Genomic DNA, 24697 nt, shown 5'->3' on the forward strand with positions numbered 1-24697 from the left:
TATACGATTTACACTATATGTCATATAGTCTATATAATTAATTACAAAAAACGACTCAAGACTTTAAATAATATGATTTAATTACACAAAGTCTAAGACTGATCTTACTTGTAAAAGATTTTAAACACTCTGTATTTTATTATAAAAACAATTTTGATTTTTTTACTTATTGATTTTTTTTTACGTTTATTGAATAAGTATTTTTTTAGAGAGTATATTTTTTTATTGAGAGATCGATACCAATATTTCTTAAATTTTCCTCTGGCCTGGCCAAAACAAGATTCAGAAATATTTATATCTATGTAAAAGATTTGTCAGGGCGGAATTGTGATGGCCCAATGTGTCCCGGTGCTAAAATAAAGCACCTTGAAAGGATGCGGCACAATAATAACCAAGACAAAATTTAAACACTGCAAATATATTCGTAAGTTTCTCTGCGTTGTCTGCCGGCGCGATGTTTATTAAAACAAAGACATTAGCAACGAGACTAGCTACCCAATACGCATAGGCTTACAAATATATTCTAACCTAACATACCTAATTCTAGAACAATATCTAGTTGCAACCTTTACTCTGTCTGCCGGCGCGATGTTTGTTAAAACAAAGACATTAGCAACGAGACTAGCTATCCAATAAGAAAAGCTCACAATAAATTTTTATTATTAAATAAAAGTCTAAATTTAGGTTGGATTTATCATTAAAATAAAATAATTTTAAAAAAATGTAATGTTTAAAATATTATTTGATGTTTATTTCCACAACAAGAAAAATAAAATATTATTAATGATTGAACAAATTAAATTTAATTAAAAGATTCACCAAAACAAAATTCACTTTAAAATTTCTAAGTGTCATTTAGTTTTAAAGAAAAAAATATTAATAAAAAATATAAAGTCCAAATTAATTAAAAAAATCGACTAAGTCCCGGAGAGTGAAATCTTGAGTAGGGTGTCGTAGATTTTGTGTATTTTAAAATCGTCAAAAGAACTGGTTTAGATGGGGGAAAATGGCTTTTTATAGTGTGAAGGGGGTAGCCCATCGACTCTATCGTGATCCTGGAAGCTGAGGCTTTGTATTGTAATTGGTTAATTAAAAGAGGGTTCCTGCGTGTAGGCGTTACTTCATAATTTCTACAAGAGGGAGATTTTATCGTATAGTTAAAAGGTTATTTTGTATTTTAAATAAGAGAACCCTGTTTTGGTGATCTTGTATAATCATAATATGTTACATACATGAACAAATGATAACATCATATTATATATTAATATTATATGTAATAATATAATATTACAGTATATAAAATTTTGTGGAAGTAAAAAGTATAATTTTTTTTTAGTAACCTAAATAGTATAAACGAGAGTGAATAATATAAAATTTAAATTTTATAGTATAAGTTATAGATAATGTTGTTATTTTTAATTTACTTATATATTATATAGTACTATGTCTCACACAATACCATTAAACATAAAAGATAGAATATAATTTTTTTTTTCGAAAAGTATTAGAATCGTAAACACTTAAATTACCACAAAAAAATATATCATTACCCCTTCTTCTCCTTTTAAATGTTATAATATTTAGTTTTTTAATTAGTACATACATAATTTACTGAATTACAAATAAGAAAATAATTTTTCGACTACAACTTTAGAACCAGTATTATGGAAACAATTAATTGAGAACTACTGTGGATCTATTTATTTATATAACTAGGTATTTATAAACCACTCTATTCTTAAGAGCACTGTATAAAAATTCTAATATATTTTAAACATCTTTAAAAGTTTTTATCAACCTATCATTTTCTTAGTTAGATTAATTTTTTTATTTGTATGCTTTTATTTAAAAAATTAATATATCATTTTTAAGAAAAAGAAGGGGGATAGAGTTATATTTCTGTTAATTTAAGGATTCAATTAATTTCTGAAAAGGAGAAATTATATTTTATCTTATAATTTTAAAACAAAGTAGTCCATGAAGTAGTTCATCGATGTCTTAATCTTACCCTAACATCTGGTATTATTTGTCTTGTCCATCTGCCCTTTTCTGACATGTCGACTCTATGTTGCCATTCATCGATTATTTCTTCCCTGTATGAATCATATTCATCAGGTGCTATTTTCCTCTTTTGCTCCAGTTTAGCAAACAGATCTAGTGGAATCTATCCTGCAAGGAGCTGTAGTGATAAAGTTGACATTGTTCTGTATGCTCGGGTTCTTGCCAGTAGGGCTCTTATTTGTACGGATTCAAGCTTCATCCTTGTCCTATATTCTCTTATGTGAGTAGCCCAAAATTTCACTCCATAGATAATCTTCGGTAGGAATACTGCTTTGTATATTATTTCCGCAATACTCTGGTCGCATCCCCAGTTGACGCCAGATACTACCTTCATTCTGCTATACATATCTTCAGCAGTGTTCACTAGTTGGTAGACATGGGGATTGAATTTGAGCCCCACCTCCCATATGGAGGCCAAGATATTTAATTTGGATCACTGATGTGATTCTGGTATCTCTCATACCAATGGTAAATCCCATCCATAGTTTCCGTTTTATGGTTATGGCCTTGCAATTTTGCGGAAAAAATGCAAAACCAAATCTATTTGACCACCTAGGAAGTGGCTCAAGAGCTCCTTCCATTCTAGCTATAAGTACCCTCTTGGAGGTTGCTGCTACGAGTATAGCAACATCGTCCGTGTATAGGATTCGTTCCGTATATTTTAACCGATTTTCTGTCAATATGGAATTCGCTGCTATTCTCCGCATGTAAGGATCGTAATTTGTCCCTTTGGGAACACCCCTTACTCAACAACACTGTTGATAGTGCCGTTCTACCATTCAAATAGCTTTTCGCCAGTCTAACCGATTTGCTAGACGCGGTGAGTACTTCCATATCCCTGATTAGTTGATCCCAGACTATGTTGTCAAACGCACCTGTTATGTCCAAGAAGGCTATCATGACGTATTTTTCTGGTCTATCGTCGACCCAATTTATCATCTGGTCTATGGCAATCTCCGTTGATCTGTCAGTCGTGAACCCATGTTGATTAGAGTGCAGGTTGGATTCCGTTTCTGTGTTTAGTTTTATGACCATTTAAAAGTTAAAATTTTTTGAGTTTTATCAGCTCGATTATATCTTATTATTGTCCTATGATACTTAAAACCCTAAAAAGTTTTTAATTATAGTTAGAATATATTTTTATATTATCAATGATATAGATCATATTCTAACTTACAAGTGGAGGCATGGTAATGGGATCACCGATTTTCAAAAAAGTTATAGAAATCTAATCTAAATTGAATATAAAGTTGCACTTAATTTGAATTTTTGAAACGGGAAAAATGACTTTAGAAATTTGAACTACCTTGAATAATCTTTTTTTATCACCCCTTAGTCGTAATAACCTTGAGGTCAGTTAGTAACGCATGTGTCTTTAGTATTCGAAGTACAAGGTTTTAATCCCGCGAAACGGGTTGAGTTTTTGCACTTTACTAATATGTCCGAAAAAAATCTTACAAAATATTGTCAAAATATTTTTTTATAATATTTTAGAAATATACCTTTTAAATATTGCGTGAATGTAATATTTGTTTCCCAAGTATATTTTGAGAATATTATGAGAATAATATAAACTATTCTAGTTATATTATAGAAATATTTGTAATAGATATTTAGAACTTATAATTTTATTTTATTTATATTTTTATAATGATGATTTTTCTAATAAACCACATTATTATGGAAGATGATAGATATAAAACACCAATACAAATATGAAACATTAACTCAAATTAGTAGAATAATAGATTGCGCATAGGTCTATTCAAGTTTACTTGACTAGCCGATGAGAAGCATTGTGCAATTAAAATATAAAACATTAAGTCTCCCCCTCATAAAACAGGCCTATAAAAGAGCGATTTCTAACTCATTTATCACCTTATTTTTCTAAAAATTTGGTCATGAAGCATCTCTGCACCAGAATGTTTCACGATTGTGTTCTCTCTAACTTAGAATCTTATTTTACACTTGGTGTTTATTATCTAAATCTCACATAAGTAATGCAATTCTAAAAAAATAACTTAACCTTTTTATCTTTTTATTTTTAGTTTTAAATATTTATAAATTATTAAGACAATTATTTTTTTTATTTTGTATTTTGTGAATTGTTCCAATTAAGAATTTTTTTAATTCTTTAATTGGATTATCTATTTAATAAATGCATTTCGAAAATCTACCTTAGCACATCAAATGGTTAAAACTGTTAGTAAAACAATGGTTTATGGTATGTCACTAAGGAGATCGTAGAGTGTATCTTAAATTTAGATAGATAAGTGTTTGATTGATTGCACAAGATGCTGATGGTTTGTTGAAATCATTACCCTAGAACATCAAGCGGTTAAAACTGTTGATAAAACAATAGTTTATGACGTGTCACTAGGGATTGGTTCTCATAATCTATCTGGTTATATAAATTTTCATTTTAAAATATAAAGTAACACATGTATTCAGACATCAGGTATAGAAAGGAACTACAGTGAAGTAATATTTCAAGTTTAATAATTTGCATAATTTTACAAAATAAATAAGTAGATAAAAATACTTTTTTAAAAATACTTACAAAGGGAGTACACTAATTTTCATAAATATTATACAAACTTAATTGACATAACATAGAAAATTTAATTGATTTTTTTATATTAGTCCTCATCATTATCCCGTATATTTTATAATAATGTATAGTTTATTTTTCCAAATTAATATAATTTTTTTTTTTCAATTCTTCATCTAAAAATATGTAAATTTCACAAATTATTGAAAAAATGTTAGTAATTAAATAAATTTAGGTATAAAGATTAAACGAATAAATGACATCATACTGTATCAATTTTGCCTTAAGTGCGTGCCATTAACTTTGCCAAAACTTTTAATAGTAAAATTTAAATCGATAAATTAAATTTAAAATTATTTATTATTTTAATTTTAATCAAAAATGAAATTTTTTTTTTTTAAATCAATTATTATCTTATCAATTCAATTGTTTTTTATGAGTAACTTCATTTATATCAGTAAATTAACAATATTCTCTATAAAATAATACAGGAGCAGAAATGTATAGAACTCTATGAACAACTTCAACAACGAATGGGTGTAGTAATAATGGGTCCACCATCAACTGGAAAAACTACAATAATTCAACTTTTAGCACAAGTAAAGTTCACATTTTTTTTTCAAATACGTATATTAACAATAAGACCGTGGTTTAAAGCATCTGTGACTACTTTTATTTAGCTTTTACTGAACAGATTTTTTTCAACAATATGTCAAAATATCACAAATAGTATCTAATTGAAGATATTACCTTCAAGAATTAAAAAAAAATTTCATTGTTTCACGTATATGGAGAAAATCCCCAAAAAATTACGATTTTAAAAATCTGTAAATTTTGATATTTTTAAAACTTTTTTTCTGAAAACTGTTACAACTTCTTTAAAAATGAATGAATCAAATAATTTTTTTATATGTACCTTAAGTATTTATCTTTTATTTGGTGTTTTTTTTATTATTTTTTAACGGACACTCTACTAACTTACAGGTGGTAATTCAAAATAATAACTATTGCATAATAATTAACTTCACAAATTAATTTTTAAAAATAATCCGTAAATACAAAAAGCAACAAATATATATTAAAATAAAGCTTATGTTACATACTACATGTAAAAAAAATTTTCCAGATGAGTTGTCTTTTATGGCCTTCGAAATTGAACAATAAGTACTATTTTAATGTAAAAATCATAATTTTCGTGTTATTATAACTGTCTACTTTTATTTTTTTCATAATTTATACCTATATTTTAGGTCAAGCAGTTTAGTTATATAAAAAGCGAATTAAGTTCCCCATTTACATCCCCAGCCCTTTAAAAAAAATTTATATTAGTAAAATATTTTGCAATTTTAAATGTTGAACCAATTAAAAGAAATGAGCTGTCCTTTACCCAAAAAAAAAAATGTCCTGACTTCCAAAACTTTGTGATAAATTACGATTTTAATTTTATAACTAAAATAATAATGAACTAACGAAGATCATAATAATCAACATTTTAATAATGAGTCATTTTTTCCCTTTTTTGTAATAAATCCATACATATATTTTTTATACACGTATGCTATAGAATTAACAAAATATATAATTACTTTATAATATTTTATAATTTCTCCATAAAAATAACAATACATAATATTAATAATAATTTCTAAATAAATAATAGTTAAAAATAAAAACTAAATTTAATTAATTATTGTACTTATAAATCATAAAACTTGTAATTAAGATAAAATTAAGGAAATAATAATTGATGTTACTTTTGGTATAATCCAATAATTATTTCTTAAAATTAAATGAAATTTACAGATATGGATCGAAACGTATTTTTATGATAGTTATTTTTATCATAGTCAAATATCATCTATACTTGTCTCAAAAACGTCCCTACAATACCTCATCCCATTGAATGGATTTTTTTCCATCTGAATAATTTCAAATAATCGATATACATGGAACATGTATACCATTATACCATGAACAAGATAATATATACTTCGATTAAAAAACAACTCATTTCTGTAGATTGGATCACTTTATAAAAACGGAACTTTTTTATATTTTTATTTTCAATACATATTTGTTCCATAATATTTTAGGCATTAGGCAACGTAAAAATGCACAAAATTAACCCTAAAGCTCAATCTAAAATCGAATTATTAGGAAAAGTAGATTTGGATACAAGACAGTGGATAGATGGTATTATTAGTAAAGCTGCACAGCAAGCTTACTCAGAAAATTCGGGTAAACATTATGTATAGCTAAATTTTATATCCATAGATATTGACTATAATTTAATTTGATTTTCTATTTCATTTACCATTTTAACTTTTAAAAGAAAATAATTAGAACTATAAAACTTTCATCGTAGTAATCATTTATAATTAAATAATATTCTAATTACCTTGTATTAGATGTTATGTCATGGATAATATTTGATGGAGATGTCGACCCAGAATGGATAGAATCATTAAACTCTGTACTAGATGACAATAGATTATTGACACTACCATCTGGTTGGAGAATACAATTTGGATCTAATGTAAATTTTCTGTTTGAAACAAATTCATTACAGCATGCATCTCCAGCAACTATATCTAGAATGGGTATTATATTTTTAAGGTAAGCACAATAACTACTCCATTTTTCATTTTAATTATTAATAATGCTAACATTGAATATCAAGTATAAATTAGTGTTTACAATTCTAATTACAGCAACGAAGATATTAATATCCAACACATCGTTGACTCATGGATAAAAATTTCTCCAAATAGTATGATTTTAAAAGAATACGAGCAATATTTCAACAACGGTAAAAATTTAATTCAACAGAATATAAACTACATTTGACATTTTTAAAGTTAAATAAAATGTTCAAAAAACAAAATTTGGATTATATTTCCCTTTTTTTTAAATGGCTGATCTAGGATAAGATTTTATAAATAATTAATAATATTAAACTTTTAATTTGATTACAAATTCCTTAGCACTTAAATGGTTAGAGAAGAACGGTCAGTATATCTGTAATTGTTCTATTGTGTCCACAATGAAGAATTTTTTCTATATACTCTCTGATGTTAAAACAAAATCTCATTTAGCCATGTGTCTTATTAATGGGCTTGGAGCCAACATGACTTTATTAACAAAAGAAAAATTTACTAAAATGGTAATATTACAATGTTATCTTTATAAAACAATGACTTATATTATCAATCTGTTTTGAATATTCAAAGGTTTTAGAAATGACGGAAGAATATGTTCCAGAAACAGATTTACACTACTACTTTTATAACAAAGAAAGGGACAACATTGATAGTTATCAATTTATAGAACCATGTAGTTATAACACTGGAGATCTTATTAAGACGCCAAGGATATCCCAAGCAATCGACATATTAATAAATTGGATAAAGTATAGCAAATCTGTTTTTGTTATTGGTCCTAGTGGTTCTGGAAAAAGGTATTTTATCAATTAAACTCCCACAAAAAAAAATTACAGAGTGATTCACTTATCATAAACCACTTAATTAATCGAAAAATAAACATATTATTTATAAGTTTTTAATTATTTCTTTTAGTTAAATGTATTATTGAATTCAAACATAAAGTGTTTCTTATGTATATCCCTTATACTTCATAAGAATATAAACTTTTCAAATGGCAACACACATAATTAACTAGCTTATTTGTTAAATAATGTTTTAATTAAAAAAAATAATTGGTCGATAATAACGTTTGTACTAGTATTTCTGAAGTTATTAATAATTTAAAATAAAGACTACAGATGAATAATTGATGCTACTATTTTTAAAATTAGACATTTTATGATCGTACATTTCTCACGGCTAGGTATAAATATATTAAAAACTTCTGAAATACTAGTACATTTTCCGTTAATTTTCTTAATTAGATCATCATCTATTAAATAAAATATTTAATTATATGTGTTGCTATTTGATAAATTAAAGTTAACTTCCATATACGGTATAAGCAATGAACAGAAAAAATACTTTATGATTAATTAATTGAAAGAAAACAATAATAAAATTATTAATATTATTTTTGTTTCTTAATTAATTAAGTGATTCACCTGTATATTAATTTTAATTTTCTAAAAAAATTACATTTATAGTCTATCTATGTTTAGACAATTAATTTCAAAATGCGCTGAAATGATAAGGGCAACCGAATGTATAACTATCCACTGCAACGCATATACTTCTCCCAACCAATTAATATTAAAAATAGCACAGGTGAACAAAAATAATAATTTAAGATTAAATTAAAACATCATCCATAATTTATTTAGAACAAAAATATAGTTTTTTTGCGTTAAATGTTTTTTCCCTTAAATTTTAGGTTTCCATAGTAGTTACGAACAATAAAGGCAGATTTTATCGTCCGAAAAACTCAGAACGTCTAATTTTACATTTTAAAAATTTAAACCATGTTAAGCCCGATAAATGGGGTACCATAAAACTTGGGGCCTTCATACAACAAGTGAGTGTTTATAATGATTACCACACAGATTAGTTTAATAGCGTTAACTTTTTTGAAACTTGGTCATTTTTTCACTTATTTTAATAAATAGAACTTGAAAATGATTTATTTAAAACAAACTAAATTAATGAAACATATAGTCCAAAATTATAATTTATATTGTTATAAATATATTAAAACATTTTTATATTATATACGAATAATGTTTAAATAACATTCTATAATATTATAAAATAAAACACAAAAATCATTTTTGTATTTAATTTACCTGGCATAAAATATTTTAGCTTTGAAGCGAAACTGAGAAGGTATTGGTTTTACTATGATGTGTTTTTTTTTTTTTTTTTTTNGATGTGTTTATTTATTTATTTTTTTTTATTTTTTTTTTTTTGTGTCTGTTACCACTTTATCTCAGCTCTCACCGAACGGATTTCTTTCAGCGATACGTCAAAAGATCACAAATCGTATCTAGTCAAAGACATTACCCTCAAAAATTGAACAAATTTCCCTCGTTTCTCGTAAATGGGGGAAACTTCCAAAAAAATTACAAATTTAAAAATTTTTTCAATTTTTTCAATTTTTTTTCTTAAAACTGCTATAACTTTTTCAAAAATGAACATATCAATATAATTTTTTTTATATAGATGTTTGATGTTTTTACTTATCATTTGGTATATTTTTTTTGTAAATCTAACCCTTTTTCTGCCCAAAGGGGGGGATTTAAAATGACAACTTTTTCAACTTAACTTTTGAAAATGTTCCGGAAGGTCTGACACTATTATATACATCTTAAATTAATGCTAATGTAATATACTTTAATTTAAAAAAAAAAATTTGACCTCTGGACTTGTCTTCACGGCGAAAATGGCTACCGAATGCTATTTTCGTGTGAAAAATCTCGATTTTATTTTTTACATTTTTAACTTTATAATGCTATAACTTATTGAAAAGTGTATGGATCCACACAATTTTTTTATGAGAAATAATACTTTTTAATAAACCCTTTTTCATTCGATATACTTTATCTTAATCGAGATATTAATAAGGAACCATCAGATCATGTAGCTTTTGGAATAAAACACCAATTTTTTTAAAATTTAACACTATCTAAAGATTTGCATCGAAGCGTTTATTTTTGATAGTGATTTTAATCACTGTCAGATATCATTATACTTCATCCATCTATACCACGACACTACTGTGCCGCGACCCCCCTGTGCTGAGTTTTTTTATTACGATGCAATACTTAATAAAAAAAATTTTTTTTTTATTTATTGCTCTTACAAGGAACACTTTTTGGAATCAAAAATATACTTTTCTAACACACTGTTTTTAAATCTTAATTAAAGTTTTTCTACCACATCTAAGTTTTGATATTATTACTAATTATTAAATAATGAGTATTTGTATATAAAAAAATTATTTTTATATTATTACTGATTTTGATTTTTAATATGTTAAATTTTAAGTTGAATTTTTACCATTACTTTTAGTTCAACTTGCAATTTTCAAATTGACATAATTTAATAGAAAATTTTGTGGAAATTAAAAAAATGGTATTATTATGATTATTATGCAGTCAGGAAATTTTATAATTACTATTTACAGTAAATTTATCTGAAAAGCTCAATATTTTTTTTGGATTTTATTGTAATACATCACTTAAATAGAAATCATAGTAATCATAGGAAGCGTTTAAAAAGATTTTACAATTGAAATATTCAAAACTTAATTCATTTTAATGATTTACAGTAGATAACAAATATATATTTAAACACAATTTCACAATGTGAAATGTGAAATGTGAATTGTGAATGGTCATTAGAGGGCGGCATTTTTACACGAACATTTTTAAGTCTGTCAATGATTAGTCTAATTGGTGGGAGTGGGATTATAAGTTATTAGAAATTTGTGAAAATATTTAGCACCAAAAAGAAAAGTGTAGTATACGGGAGTGAATGATTTAGTAATCGATTACGATACAATTAATGAGTATTTTTTTCGAATAAATGAACGTATTCTCCGATAAAGTTACATTGTCTTCAAGAACCTTCAAATGTACAACCTACATACGAGTCTGTTCGTAGACAAAGTCTATCCGTTTCACTATCGTCCCAACAATCGTCAAACTCATACACTCTTTTATCACCTAAAGATAAATGAAATTTCTTAGTATCTAAATTTTAAGACTATAAATACATTAAAATAATATTAATTAAAATTTTGAAAAATATAAACGATATTTGAGCGATTATAAATATTTTCCAAAAAATGCTCATTAATTGTATCATAATCGATTATTAAATCATTAATTACATAGCATTCACTCCCGTATACAACACTTTTCTTTTTGGTGCTAAATATTTTCACAAATTTCTAATAACATATAATCCCACCCCCACCAATTAGACTTATCATTGACAGACTTGAACATGTTCGTGTATGATTTAATTAGAAAGATGCATTAATGATTACTCAATGCCTGTTCGCAAGAATGTTTAACTACTTAAGGTAAATACTTTGAATTAGAAGGGCTCAATAACATTTAATCGTTAACGAAAAAATATCTATTTTGCAAACATTGAAGTGCTACTGAATCAATGAATAGAATTTGACTCAATATCAGAAATTGTAGTTGCATACAATATTGCACTATAAAATAACTTTATAACTATATTATTAAACTCTAAATTGTAAATAGACGAGATTAAGCGTAACAATGATGTTGCGTCTAATCTAGTCTATTTACAATAAAAATATTGAGCTTTTCAGATAAATTTACTGTAAATAGTAATTATAAAATTTCCTGACTGCATAATAATCATAATAATACCATTTTTTTAATTTCCACAAAATTTTCTATTAAATGATGTCAATTTGAAAATTGCAAGTATTTAGTTCAACTTGCAATTTTAATTAGTAATGGTAAAAAATTCAACTTAAAATTTAATATATAAAAATCAAAATCAGTAATAATATAAAAATAATTTTTTTTATATATGTTACGGGTAAAGTACAAAATATGGTTAGTGTTCACATTATCCGGGTAATGTGTACACTACCTGTACCTATTGGANAAATACTCATTATTTAATAATTAGTAATAATATCAAAACTTAGATGTGGTAGAAAAACATTAATTAAGATTTAAAAACAGTGTGTTAGAAAAGTATATTTTTGATTCCAAAAAGTGTTCCTTGTAAGAGCAATAAATGAAAAAAAATTTTTTTTATTAAATATTGCATCAAACTCTTTAATTTTAGCTTCGATGCGAAGCCGAGAAGGTATTAATTTTACCATGATGTGTTTTTTTTTTTTTATGTCTGTTGCCATTTTTGTCAGCTCTCACAGGACCGATTTCTTTCAACAATACGTCAAAAGATCACAAATCGTATCTAGTTGAAGACATTACCCATAAAAATTGAAAAATTTTCCCTCGTTCCCCGTAAATGGGGGAGATATCCAAAAAATTACAAATTAAAAAATCGGTAAATTTTGTCATTTTTTTCCCTTTTTTTTTCTTAAAACTTTCATAACTTTTTCAAAAATAAACAAATCAACATAATTTTTTTTTATACTAAAAGCTTAAATATTTCCCTTTCATTTGATATTTTTTTGAAAATCTAACACTTATTCTGCTCACAGGGGGGGATTCAAAATAGTAATTTTTTTACAAAAACTAACTTTTTCAACTTAATTTTTGAAAATGTTCAGGAAATACTGCGTCCTTTAAACATATGTCAAATTAAAGCTTATGTCATGTACTATAAAATTAAAAAAAAAAATTTGTCTCGACGACCTATCTTCTATGCGCAAATGGCTACCGTATTCCAAAATATGCTATTTTTGTGTTAAAATCCTGGGTTTTGTATTTTATTTTATTTTAAAATATCTTATAAGGGCAATACACTGCCCTATTTTTTTATAATTATTATTTTTATAATAGGCTAAATTGAATAACTTTTTTTTTATTGGTTTTTTTAGATATATAATCATTTAAATTAATTAAATTCTGAATATTTCCATTGTAGAATCTTTTTAAACGCCAAAAGTTAATTAGAAATGATTATTACTATGATTTTTAATTAAGTGATCTATTACGATAAAAATGTAAAAAAATCTAACTTTTCTGATAAATGTACTGTAAATAGTAATTATAAAATTCCCTGATTGCATATTAATATTAACAATTTCATTTTTATCTATTTAATAATGTCAATTTCAAACTTGCAAATTGATCTACTTGTTATGGTAATAAATTCATTTTTTTTTTTAATAAAACTTTCACTTTAAAGGACAATAAAAAGTAGGTTCAAAATTATTACTTTTAACATATTAAAAATCAAAATCAATAATAATTTAAAAACAATTCAATATAAAAATTATATAATATATAATTAAAAGAATTACTAATCTAGGTATAATTAAGGAAATATAAGTTGATGTTGCTTTTGTAATTATCCATCAATTTTTTTAAATTAAACACTATCTACAGATTTGCTTCGAAGCGTTTCTTATGATAGTGATTTTAATCACTGTCAGATTAAATCTATACTGGACCCAACTATGCAACGTCTCCACTATGCCGCGACCCCACTGTGCTGGGTTTTTTATACATGTTTTTCATATAAGTAACAAAATAAACTACTTTATCATTTTTTATCAATTCTCCGTAAAAATTACAATATTAAATTATTAAATATTAATTTCATACTATATATATTGGCAGTAATAAATATTTACTCATAAATTGTACTTTAAAATCTAAGAGCTACTAATCAAGATATAATTAAGGAAATAGGAATTGATGTTTATTTTGTAATTATGGATCAATTTCTTTGAATTAAACAGATTTTAACTATCAACAGATTTGCATCAAAGCAATTTTAATAGCAGTCATTTTAGTAACTATCGTTTATACTTGTCCATACTATACATCACACGTCCATACTATGCCGCGACCCCACTATGCTATTGTTTTTTATATAGTGTAATTGTCGTGTTTATAGTAAAATCTAAATTTATATTATTTTAAATAAAAAAAACTTAATATTACTCTGTTAGGGTTTCATAGGATTCTTTAATGCTAAACTTTGAATGTTTACTTTTAGTTAATTTTCTTCGGAGGATTTTATGAACCTTCTACATTGGAATGGGTTGGTATTGATGATAATTTTACCATAATTAATAGTTTAACGTCTACGGACGAAATAGATTCAAGACTTATGTCCGCTAGTAATATATTGTATCTTGAGTAAGTAAGTAAAATATATTTTATTGATATGAAAGTTGATTTGAATAAACACTATAGACCTCCACAATTACAAGAATTAGTAAATATATGTAGCGAGTATTTATCTTCAACTATTCCAGACAAGTCAACGGTTTCTTCTGTTATTGTTGATTTAATGTTAAAGGTACTACTTTTACAAAATAATTAAGATAAAATGAAATAATATTTTTTAATTTTATAAAAGACTAGGGACATATTAACCACTGTTAAAATGCCTCATTATACATTCAACAATCATATTATTAATTCTTTTTGTTACAATTTGAATCGATATCAAATAACAGATTCGAAAAATATGGCACAAGTAACAATTATTTAGATATATTAATAAATTAGTAAATTAATTAAGACATTAAAACTTACTTAGGTCTTATATTTGGAAGCAAATCATATATTTAGCAATAAACTTGTAAAATTAGAAGATAAAAAATTATTTAATGATATTATCAATCAAATTTATTTGAAATATTGTTTGGAATACAAAAATGAAGGTCATATTATGTTTAAAATAGCATTTTTTTTTTTTAATTAGGTTTTAAATGATAATATTTTTTTTTTAGATTTTATATATGTATGTGAAAGTAATATTAATTCAAAAAATGTTGACCTACTATCAAAAATGCCAATTGGTGATTGGAAACAGATTGTTAAAAAACAACTTTTATTAAATGGTATACTCACTCATATCAATAAATATGCAAAAATATTTACAATTATTGCACAAGAATAATTTCCAACCATTTTTATTAATTTTGAAGAACAAACGGCTCAAGATGTAGAAATTAATTTAGAATTGATACACAGAATTGTGGCTGATTGTGAAAGATCCTTATCTAAGCCTGGTAAATGCTTGTTTTTGGTTGGGCGTTTAGGCGTTGGTAGAAATTTGGCCGTGAGACTAATTAGTCTTAGACGAAATGCTACGATAGTTACACCAAATATACGTCAAGTCTTCAATTTGAAAACTTTTAGCAATGATATTAAATCAGTAAGTCAAAATAATTTTTTTATAATTAAATATTATTCAGTAATTTGTTTATGTAGGTTTTGCAAAAATGTGGAATCGATGATGAAGTGGTTTACTATGTCGTCGAAGAGTTCTACATGACAAGAGATGAAGTAATGGATACAGTGAGTTGTATGATTGTATCTGGAGAAGTATTGGGATTATATCAAAATGAAGAGCTTGAGACTTTGTGTACTCCACTAAAGGATCAAATGGCGCAAGAAAACTACGAAGGAACGCACACTAATTTCTTCATAGAAAGTAAATTCATTTTTTTAGTTTAATTATATTTTTCTACTCAGTGTTTATTTTACTACAGGAATAAAGAAAAACTTACACGTCATATTAATTTTGGATTCTCGAAGTGATTTCTTTAAAACATTTTTAGAAAATAGTCCAGCAATAATAGACCTCAGTGATATTATTTGGTTGGATCAATGGACTACTACAGTAATGAAAATCATACCAGAAATTATTTTTAAAAAGTAGATAATAAAAACAATAATAAATAAAATAAACGCTATTATCATAATAAAATATTTATAGTTCATCTTAATTCATCTTTTTTAACAGAAATAATTTAGATCAAGACTTCCCACAAATCAATAATTACATTTCGCACTTTCCACAAATTCATTATGATGCTGAAGATTGGATGAACACGTGTCCTAAACGTTATCTATTATTTATTCAAACTTTTAGCACTTTGTTATTAAGTAAAAAAGAGTATATAAAAAGAAGATTAAGTCATTTAAAAGTATATTAATTTAAAAAATATAATTAACAATAATTAATATATTTTACTGTAACTTATAGGCTGGAATTTCAAAACTAGTAAACGCAAGGGATATAGTAGCTAAATTAAAATCTGATGCTGATCATCATGAGTCTGAATTAGCAAAAAAACGAGAAAAAGCTAATCAAGCATTGATGATGATTTCAAGTACTATGCAGGGAGCCAACACTAAAAAAGAACAAATGGAGAATCTAAAAAAAGAATTTCAAATAAAAAACGATGCATTGAATCAAAGGTAAAAATTTTATTTAACTGACAATTTTTAAAAATTACATTCTCAGACATTTTCTAGAAAAAAAGAGATTGATACAGAGTTAGCTCAAGTAGAACCATTAATAGAAGAAGCACAGGCGGCAGTAAGTAATATAAAACCTGAGTCATTAACAGAAATAAGATCACTGAGGGCACCCGCCGAAATAATTAGAGACATATTAGAAGGAGTGTTACGTCTAATGGGTATACAAGACACATCGTGGAATAGCATGAAATCTTTTTTGGCCAAACGAGGTGTAAAAGAAGATATTCGATTTTTTGATGCTCGTAGAATAACTGAGGATAATCGTTACTCAGTAGAAAAACTTTTAGAACTAAAACGCGACTCTTTTGACGCGAAAAATGCAAAAAGAGCATCAGCAGCAGCAGCGCCTTTAGCTTCATGGGTAGTTGCTAACGTTGCTTACTCACGTATACTTCACAAGATAAAGCCTTTAGAAATAGAACATATGTCACTAAAAACGTAATTCAATTTAAAAAAATGAACATTCCTCTATACTTTAAGTATTAATTTTTACTAAAAAAATTTTCCAAATTGTATAGAAAATTACAAAACGCTGAAGAGCAAATAAGACTTCTTAGCGGTGGAGTGGATAGCGTTGAAAAAAATGTATTGGAATTGCGTGAACAACTAAATATTAACACTAAACAAGCAACTGAAATAGAGTTAAACATCCACAAGGAAAAACTAATAATTGATTCAGCACAAAATCTAGTAAAAAAATTAGATGGCGAGTTTTCAAGATGGGGTCAGCAAGTAAATGCTTAGCGATATATATATATTTTTATTTTTACAATCATATGAATCGTTTTAAAATTAACTCTAAATTCAAGTTATAATTTCACTTCAAATATTTTATTATTCTATCCCGAGAAGTTAGTTAATAAAAACCAAATAACACAATTGATATTCATAAGAAGTGTGATTTTCACTCTTAGCTATACAATTATAATTCTTATTAATAATTATTAATATTATCAATATTAATATAGATCACCGAGCTGACAAGTACCTTAGATAGTTTATTATTAAACAACCTGTTAGCTTCAGCTTTTATAACATATTTATCGGAGTGTTCAGACTATGTACGTAACGAAAAGCTTGAAAAATGGAAATTTGAACTTAAAGTTGACAAATTTTTATTTTCTAAATTTATGGAATCTGAGAGACAAATTTTACAATGGATCACAGAAGGTTTACCATCCGATGAAACCTCGTACCAAAACGCCATCATACTAAAACAAGTTAGCCAAATATATTATTGTGTTTAAGTTAAAATAATAAAATTTTATATCAAATAAAACAGACAAATGATTATTTTATTTCAGATTAACATAAATCAAATTAAGGTAATATGCTTTGAAAAAATTTAAATTAACATTTTTTTTTAATTTAATAAAACTTTACTACTAAATTAGAGCTGGAGCGATATTACATTTTTACAATATTCGATTATAATCTAATATTAAACTGATGACCAATCCAATATTATAGTTATGTCTAAAATGCATAATTAATAAATTTAAAATTAAAAAACTTTGTTTTTAAAAATTAAATAGTATTTATAATACGTTGAAATATTTAGTTACCAAAATTTTAGTTTTAGTTAAAAAGAACAAGGATAAAACAATATTTTTCATTATATTTTTGAATATTAGAAATTAAAACAACTACACATTGTTTCAAAGCATAATTCTTTGATTTAATATATAAAAAAACTAAAATAAATTTTAAATCTTAAAAAAATATTCTATAATAATATTGAATATTTTATTAATATAAATTTTTTTAATATTGCATTAAAAAAATACCGATTCTAATAAAACCGACATCGCGTATAAACCGGTCTGTATTTAATATTTAATTGCATCGGCTCAGCTCTATAAATACTTTATTTCATTAATAGGAAAAATTTTATCCTTTGATCCTTGATCCTAATGGTAATATACTACAGTGGTTAAAAAAGAAATTACCTCCTAATTCCACTGAATATACATCGTTTGAGACTCCTCAGTTTCATTCAAAACTAGAATTAGCTATTCGGTAAGTTTACAAATCAATTTTATACACTCCAAATTAACATAAAATAAAATATGAATTTTTTAGATTTGGTAAAAAAATTGTGATTCAAAATGTAAATAATTTAGATCCTATTCTCGTTCCAATATTAAAAAATGATTTCATTATTGAAGGTAGAATAATTTCATAGTGACACTAAAACTTTTAAAATAATGATAATATTTACCAAGTAAAATAAGTCTCATTTTTAGGAAATAGAACAACAATTCAAATAGCTGATAAGTTAGTTGATTTTAATGATAATTTTCAATTATATTTATTTAGTAACAACGAACACTTAAATCTTCCCTCACACTATTCAGTTTTGTTAACGGTAATAAATTTTACACAAAATCAAATTAGCCTTTCAGAACAAGTAAATATTATAAAATTTAATTTAATATCCTAACTAAGATTTTATAACATCTTAAAGTTTAATTTTAATAAATTACTAATTTACAGTTATTACGATATGCACTTCAAGTGGAAAACCCAAAACTTGATTCCAAACATTTAGAACTCTTGCGTATTGAAGAAGAATTAAAAACCAAGTTGTATGATCTACAAGAAAATGTTTTAAAGGACTTAGCAGATTCACAAGACAATATTCTTGAAAATAAAGTAACAATAGAAATTTATTTATGAAAAATATTTCAGGTTCATTTAAATACAAATTGAGTATTTTGAACATGTAGGACCTTTTAAACTCATTGGATAGCATAAAATCTAATAGTGATGAAATATCAAAATCACTAAACGAGTCTATAAAAATGCAAAATATATTGGAAACCGAATGCCAAGTTTACAAACCATTAGCTAATTATACCTCAAGATTATATTTTGCTTTAAAAGATTTATTTATTATTAATAGATTTTCTCAAATTTCTTTGACTGTCTTTGTTAAATTATTTCAATCCTCACTAAAGGTATTATAACATCAATAATCAGCTACATATATAAAGTAATTGTGATTCTTTTCAGGGATCAATCGGGAACTTAAACCGAGAGACAAAAATTTTGCACGATGTATACTATCATATTTCAAGATCTTTATTTGTTGATCAAAGATTAATTTTTGCATTGCATCTAGCTCATAAACTTTATCCCGAAGAATTTGGTTTAAATGTATTAATTGTTTTAACTATTTTAATTTTATATCAATCAAGAATAAATCTTAACTTTATTTAAATTTAATAGGAGTGGGAGCTGTTCATAGGAAAAAGTATATCTAATGTCAATAAAGAATTGAATTTTAAAGATAATATACCAAAATGGATTGATGAGGACAGAATTTTTGATGTTTACTGTTTCAAGGTATAATTCAATTTTAAAAATTGAAACAAAAGTTGCAATTTTTTTCTTTTTATAAGGAATGTATCCCGGAATTATACAAAAACCTTCAATTAGAAAACATAAATATTTGGTCAGAATACATAAAAACGTCAAACACTAAGATTCCTAGTTCAATAAAATTAACTAATTTTCAACAAGTATTAGTTGTCCAAGCTTTAAAACCCGATAAACTTTATAAGACTCTAACAGATTTTGTTTTGAAACAATTAAGTATGTATCTTTAAATTAAAGTTCTTAAAATTTAAAATATTATTTCTACCTTGTTATTTATTTATTATTTTATTTTAGAACTTTCCGATTTGTCTCCAACTTTGTTAAAAATGTCTGAATTGGCCAAAGAAAAAGTAGGATCTATTATGATAATTACATCTGTAGGATCCGACCCTTCCGATGAGCTTAGATTGTTAGCTAAACAACAGACCAATAATAATTGTATTGAAATAACAATGGGTGCAAATCAAGTCGAGATAGAACAACTTGAAAAACATTGTAAACAGCCAAAGTGGCTGATTTTGAAGAATTTACATTTATGTTCAACATCTACTTTGGTTTCTCTAGAAGAACATCTGAAATCTTTAAATACTACGAACAAAGAATTCATTTTGTGGATAACAACAGAGATGACGGATAAAATTCAAACTTCTTTGATACTTAGCTGTATAAAAGTTGCTTACGAAACACCTCGTGGACTTAAGAAAAATATAAGGCGCGCTTATAGCGTATGCCAAAGTGATAATATAAAATGTAACACAATAGATGAATCTAGGTCTATTTACGCTTTAGCTTGGTTTCATTCCATATTGTTAGAACGAAGAACATACATACCACAAGGGTGGTCTCAGTATTATGAATTTAATGATTCTGATCTATTAGCTGCTTTAAGAGTTATCCGACAATATACAGCAAAAGGTAAGTTGTTTCTGAAGATTCACATTGTCAAATTTATTTATAATCATTAATATTTAATAAGATAACAATACAATAAAGTGGCCGTACATCCATGGATTATACGAAAAAGCCATATACGGTGGAAGAATTACCAATACTCAAGATATAGAAATTTTAAAAACCTACTTAAAAATAATTTTTGGAGTCAATAGTTCGAATTGGAATAATAGCATTCTTGGAATACAAGAATTGAATTCGACGGATAACCAGGTAAAAAGGTTCCATTAGATATATTTCTTTTGACAATTTAAAATTTTTTTCTTAGGCAATCGAAAAAGCATTAAAAAACATTCCCGATCAGGATTTGCCAAGTCTATTAAATATGCCTGACAATGTTGATAAATCTTGGCAAAAAAAAGAAAGTGACAAGGTTATTTTACAGCTAAGAGGTAAATCAATAATTTATAAACATACAATAACTTATTCTATATTATCAAACAATAATAGAAACTTAAAGAATTTCATTATTAATACATTTTTACATAGGTATTGGTGTAGTAAACATTAACTATAATTACCTCGAAGGAGACTGGCGTTCAGAAATTATAACTATATTAAATTTATGGAAAACTTTGAATAAAGATATCAACTTAATAGACCTATTAACTAGTAAAACTTATTTTGACCAAAATGATACACCAGAAGTTATGGACGCTTTTATAAATCAAGAATTACACTTTGCAGTTGGTTTAATCAAAATAATACATAAAAATCTAGCTGCCGTAAATAAAACAATAAAATCAAATATGCGACCTTCAGGATCAGTGTCAGATACCATTTTTTATATTCTTAGACTAAAGGTAACAGAGTATAATTTTTGTCGATAATTTATCGCTTTCTTAAACAGTTAATTTTTCTGGACAAATACAATATTTACAGAATTGGGACAAATACGAGCCATTCTAATTGGATTATAATTTTAAAAAGTCTTATAATTATAATCGAATTTATAATTAAATTTGATTTAGTAATTAAACAAAAAAGTAAAAAATAGATTAGAGAAGCATATTTTATTATGAAGCATAAGACGTAATTTTGTTTGTAATGAATAACATACAATATCTTTAAAATTATAAAACATATTATACTTTTTTCTTTTCAGAAATCCAATCCCCATCTTACTCTTTAAAATAGTATTAACACTTTTGAACCAGAATTTTTAATGTTATTAATACTTTAATAAAAAGACTGGAGGTAAGGCGCTAATTAATCTTCAGTCTCGCAAACTACTTTTTTCACCCTAGTATACAAATATCAATTAAAATTGTCTTATTTTTAAACTAATTAAATATACATGTTTCTATTTAAAAACTTAAATTTATTACTTACTATTTTAAAGAGGAGAGAGGAAAGATAGGAACAAATTATTTTTTAAAAGTTATAGAACATAGGATACTATTAACTTCTAAATATATATATATATATATATATGTTTTATATAATCATATAATATTATATTACCACATGTTTAATACGTTTAAACATATTACACGAGATATAATTAATCAATCACCTTGTTAACATCTCCATGCAATTTAATCATAAATTACTAATTTTAAGACGCCTAAATCATGGATAAATTATTGGAATGGGCCAGAAGATCCAGGATCTTATATGAGACATGTAATAACACGAACAATCTCATTACATAAATTACAATTTTCACTGGATAAAACGCCCCAACAAATTAACTTAAATAACTTGTTTCATCCTAGAACCTTTTTAGTTGCATTTAAACAACTAACATCTAAGTAAGTAAATAGTGACTTAAAATCGGACCAAGCTTTAATATATCTACTTAAACAAAATTTGTAAATTCTATAAATTTGCATTACTTCTGCAATTTTACTGGAAATAATGAGTATCTTTTTATAAAGTATTATACGCTGTTTTTAAACTTAAATAAATGTTTTTGCAACTTTATTAAAATTTTTAATTTACTATAAAAATAATGCGTTTTAGTTATTATTTTTTTAAACTAAATTCGATGTCAAAATTAATGATCAAAGTAAAATAGTTTGAAAAAAATAAATACATTATTGAAACAAATACATAATAATAATAATTACCCGTCTGCTAATAAAATGTATATTGTTTATAGACTTTACGGAACATCAATGGATAGTTTAATATTAGATTGCTCTTTATCCACAAACAAACTCAAAAGTTCTAAAAAAACTGTAACGATAACTAATGTCTTGATTGAAGGAGCTAGACTTCATCAAACTTCTCTTTTAGACAACACAATTGATTCACCGTCGGTATCAAATGTTGATGAAATTAATATTGCTTGGATACCAAAGGTTATTAATATTGATTCCATTTTTTTGTTTATAATAAAATTATATTTTCAAATGAAATTTCAATCTTACACGTAAAATATATTTTTCTCCAAGCACGTTTAACTTCAAGAATTATTTTACTGATAACAGGATAGTCATTTTTGTCAAGTCATTCCTAATAATTTGTATTATTATAATAATCAAACGTCTATGTAAAATCATCTACTTATATTAAATAAAAATAAGTTATTTTCAAAAAAAATTCTAAGAACAACAATCCATACCTTAATTTTGATATATTTTTAAGCAGTGGCGTACTAGAAATTTTCATGGAAAGAGATATTATTAAAATGTGTTACTCACATTGCCATTTTTTAATCATTATATAATGTAAGCAATTGGGTTTCTTGTCTTAGTAGATACCACCAATGATTCATGTTTAAAAGACTGTTAACACTATGTTAACGTAAAATATCATAATACCAATATCATTTTTTTGTTAAAACAATGTGTTTAAAATACAATAAAATAAAAATATTCAAAGAAAAATCTACTAGGTCTACTTAAGTATTTAGTTATTTCTTCTACATGGTGTATAAAATATGTATACCCATAATTGTCCATTAATTGGGATCGGCCTGACTTAATGTAATGAAATAGTTAAAAAGAAACCAACTTTACATTATATATCTCAATTATACTGATAAAATTAAATAAAATCTACCAAAATCAGCTACTACATTATATTGAGTGGTGGATGATCCATGTGGGTATATTCTTTATTCTCCCTCACACGACACGCGCCTATTTTTAAAGTTGTTATTTTATTAATTATCATTTCTTATTATATAATCTAGTTAAATATTTGTAATAGTTTAAAAAATAAAACTGACAACATTTTAAAATATAAAGAATAAATTAAAAAAGTAATTAATAACTTATAAATCAAAAAATATATGAAACTAAAAAATACCAAAAATAATATCCTTAACATAATTATTATTTTAAGAGAAATCGAGTGGCTTGTATAATATTTATCAAAAAGATTAATTTTTATAAAAGTTGTATAATTATGCGTCAAAAATACGAAGTATAATCAAACGAGATTTATAAATTTATTTAACAACAAAAAGAATTTGAAAATAAAAAAAAATGTAATCAAACCCGTATATCAATTTTTTTCTTATTATTCTAATTTTATAAAAATAAAATAATAAAAATAGGGGTTAAAAGATAAAAAAAAAAATACTGAGCAATTATTACAAATTTTTGTACTCTCATCAGGACCGCATTTGGATATTTAGCGCTCCCTGGCTAATTTTCTTTAAGTGCTTCATTGAGCAAAAAAAGGTTATAACTAAAAGAATCACGACACGGTACATTTTTTTTTCGGTTATGAGTAAAACATAACAATTGAAATTTCTAGATGACGCAATATCAGGATATTATGGTGTTTAGTAAAAATTTGCCACCGGAGGCAAAGGGTAACATGACAGAGAGTGCCCCACCCCCAAATACGGATCTGACTCTCATCAAACATTTTTTTATGATATATCTTCATAAATATTCAAGTGCGTT

The 24697-nt window shown here is 25.5% G+C and overlaps 1 protein-coding gene and 1 long non-coding RNA gene across 4 annotated transcripts in view; one reads left to right on the plus strand and one right to left on the minus strand.

Moving 5' to 3' along the window:
• The window catches only part of LOC126897157 (cytoplasmic dynein 2 heavy chain 1), a 36860-nt gene that overhangs the window by 11247 nt on the left and 916 nt on the right, over positions 1-24697 (plus strand). Inside the window, exons 32-67 of one of the 2 annotated variants that reach the window (XM_050670533.1) lie at positions 5104-5211; positions 6706-6850; positions 7021-7228; positions 7324-7421; positions 7597-7775; positions 7843-8069; positions 8757-8862; positions 8969-9109; positions 14221-14363; positions 14421-14526; positions 14587-14706; positions 14770-14893; positions 14963-15073; positions 15161-15390; positions 15447-15669; positions 15728-15893; positions 15982-16165; positions 16225-16439; positions 16497-16940; positions 17021-17234; positions 17471-17722; positions 17807-17827; positions 18385-18521; positions 18585-18670; positions 18749-18912; positions 18999-19157; positions 19232-19462; positions 19518-19661; positions 19734-19850; positions 19907-20099; positions 20178-20798; positions 20860-21047; positions 21103-21226; positions 21324-21637; positions 22398-22588; positions 22939-23140. In XM_050670533.1, coding sequence (XP_050526490.1) covers positions 5104-5211; positions 6706-6850; positions 7021-7228; positions 7324-7421; positions 7597-7775; positions 7843-8069; positions 8757-8862; positions 8969-9109; positions 14221-14363; positions 14421-14526; positions 14587-14706; positions 14770-14893; positions 14963-15073; positions 15161-15390; positions 15447-15669; positions 15728-15893; positions 15982-16165; positions 16225-16439; positions 16497-16940; positions 17021-17234; positions 17471-17722; positions 17807-17827; positions 18385-18521; positions 18585-18670; positions 18749-18912; positions 18999-19157; positions 19232-19462; positions 19518-19661; positions 19734-19850; positions 19907-20099; positions 20178-20798; positions 20860-21047; positions 21103-21226; positions 21324-21637; positions 22398-22588; positions 22939-23140 — 6636 coding nt within the window. The remainder of the gene's footprint in view (positions 1-5103; positions 5212-6705; positions 6851-7020; positions 7229-7323; positions 7422-7596; positions 7776-7842; positions 8070-8756; positions 8863-8968; positions 9110-14220; positions 14364-14420; positions 14527-14586; positions 14707-14769; positions 14894-14962; positions 15074-15160; positions 15391-15446; positions 15670-15727; positions 15894-15981; positions 16166-16224; positions 16440-16496; positions 16941-17020; positions 17235-17470; positions 17723-17806; positions 17828-18384; positions 18522-18584; positions 18671-18748; positions 18913-18998; positions 19158-19231; positions 19463-19517; positions 19662-19733; positions 19851-19906; positions 20100-20177; positions 20799-20859; positions 21048-21102; positions 21227-21323; positions 21638-22397; positions 22589-22938; positions 23141-24697) is intronic. The other variant, XM_050670538.1, reaches the window with a different exon arrangement.
• Positions 1845-23843, minus strand: LOC126897181 (uncharacterized). 2 transcript variants are annotated; one of them, XR_007702043.1, is made up of 4 exons: positions 23404-23843; positions 22907-23294; positions 7011-7203; positions 1845-3167 (listed from the first exon to the last, which is right to left on the minus strand). It is a non-coding gene; the product is annotated as an uncharacterized LOC126897181 (long non-coding RNA). The 2 variants fall into 2 exon arrangements; XR_007702042.1 differs by lacking the exon at positions 1845-3167 and adding an exon at positions 4644-4788.

This window comes from Daktulosphaira vitifoliae, unplaced genomic scaffold (assembly GCF_025091365.1).
Source record: "Daktulosphaira vitifoliae isolate Bord-2020 unplaced genomic scaffold, ASM2509136v1 Scaffold_1, whole genome shotgun sequence".
NCBI lineage: Eukaryota > Metazoa > Arthropoda > Insecta > Hemiptera > Phylloxeridae > Daktulosphaira > Daktulosphaira vitifoliae.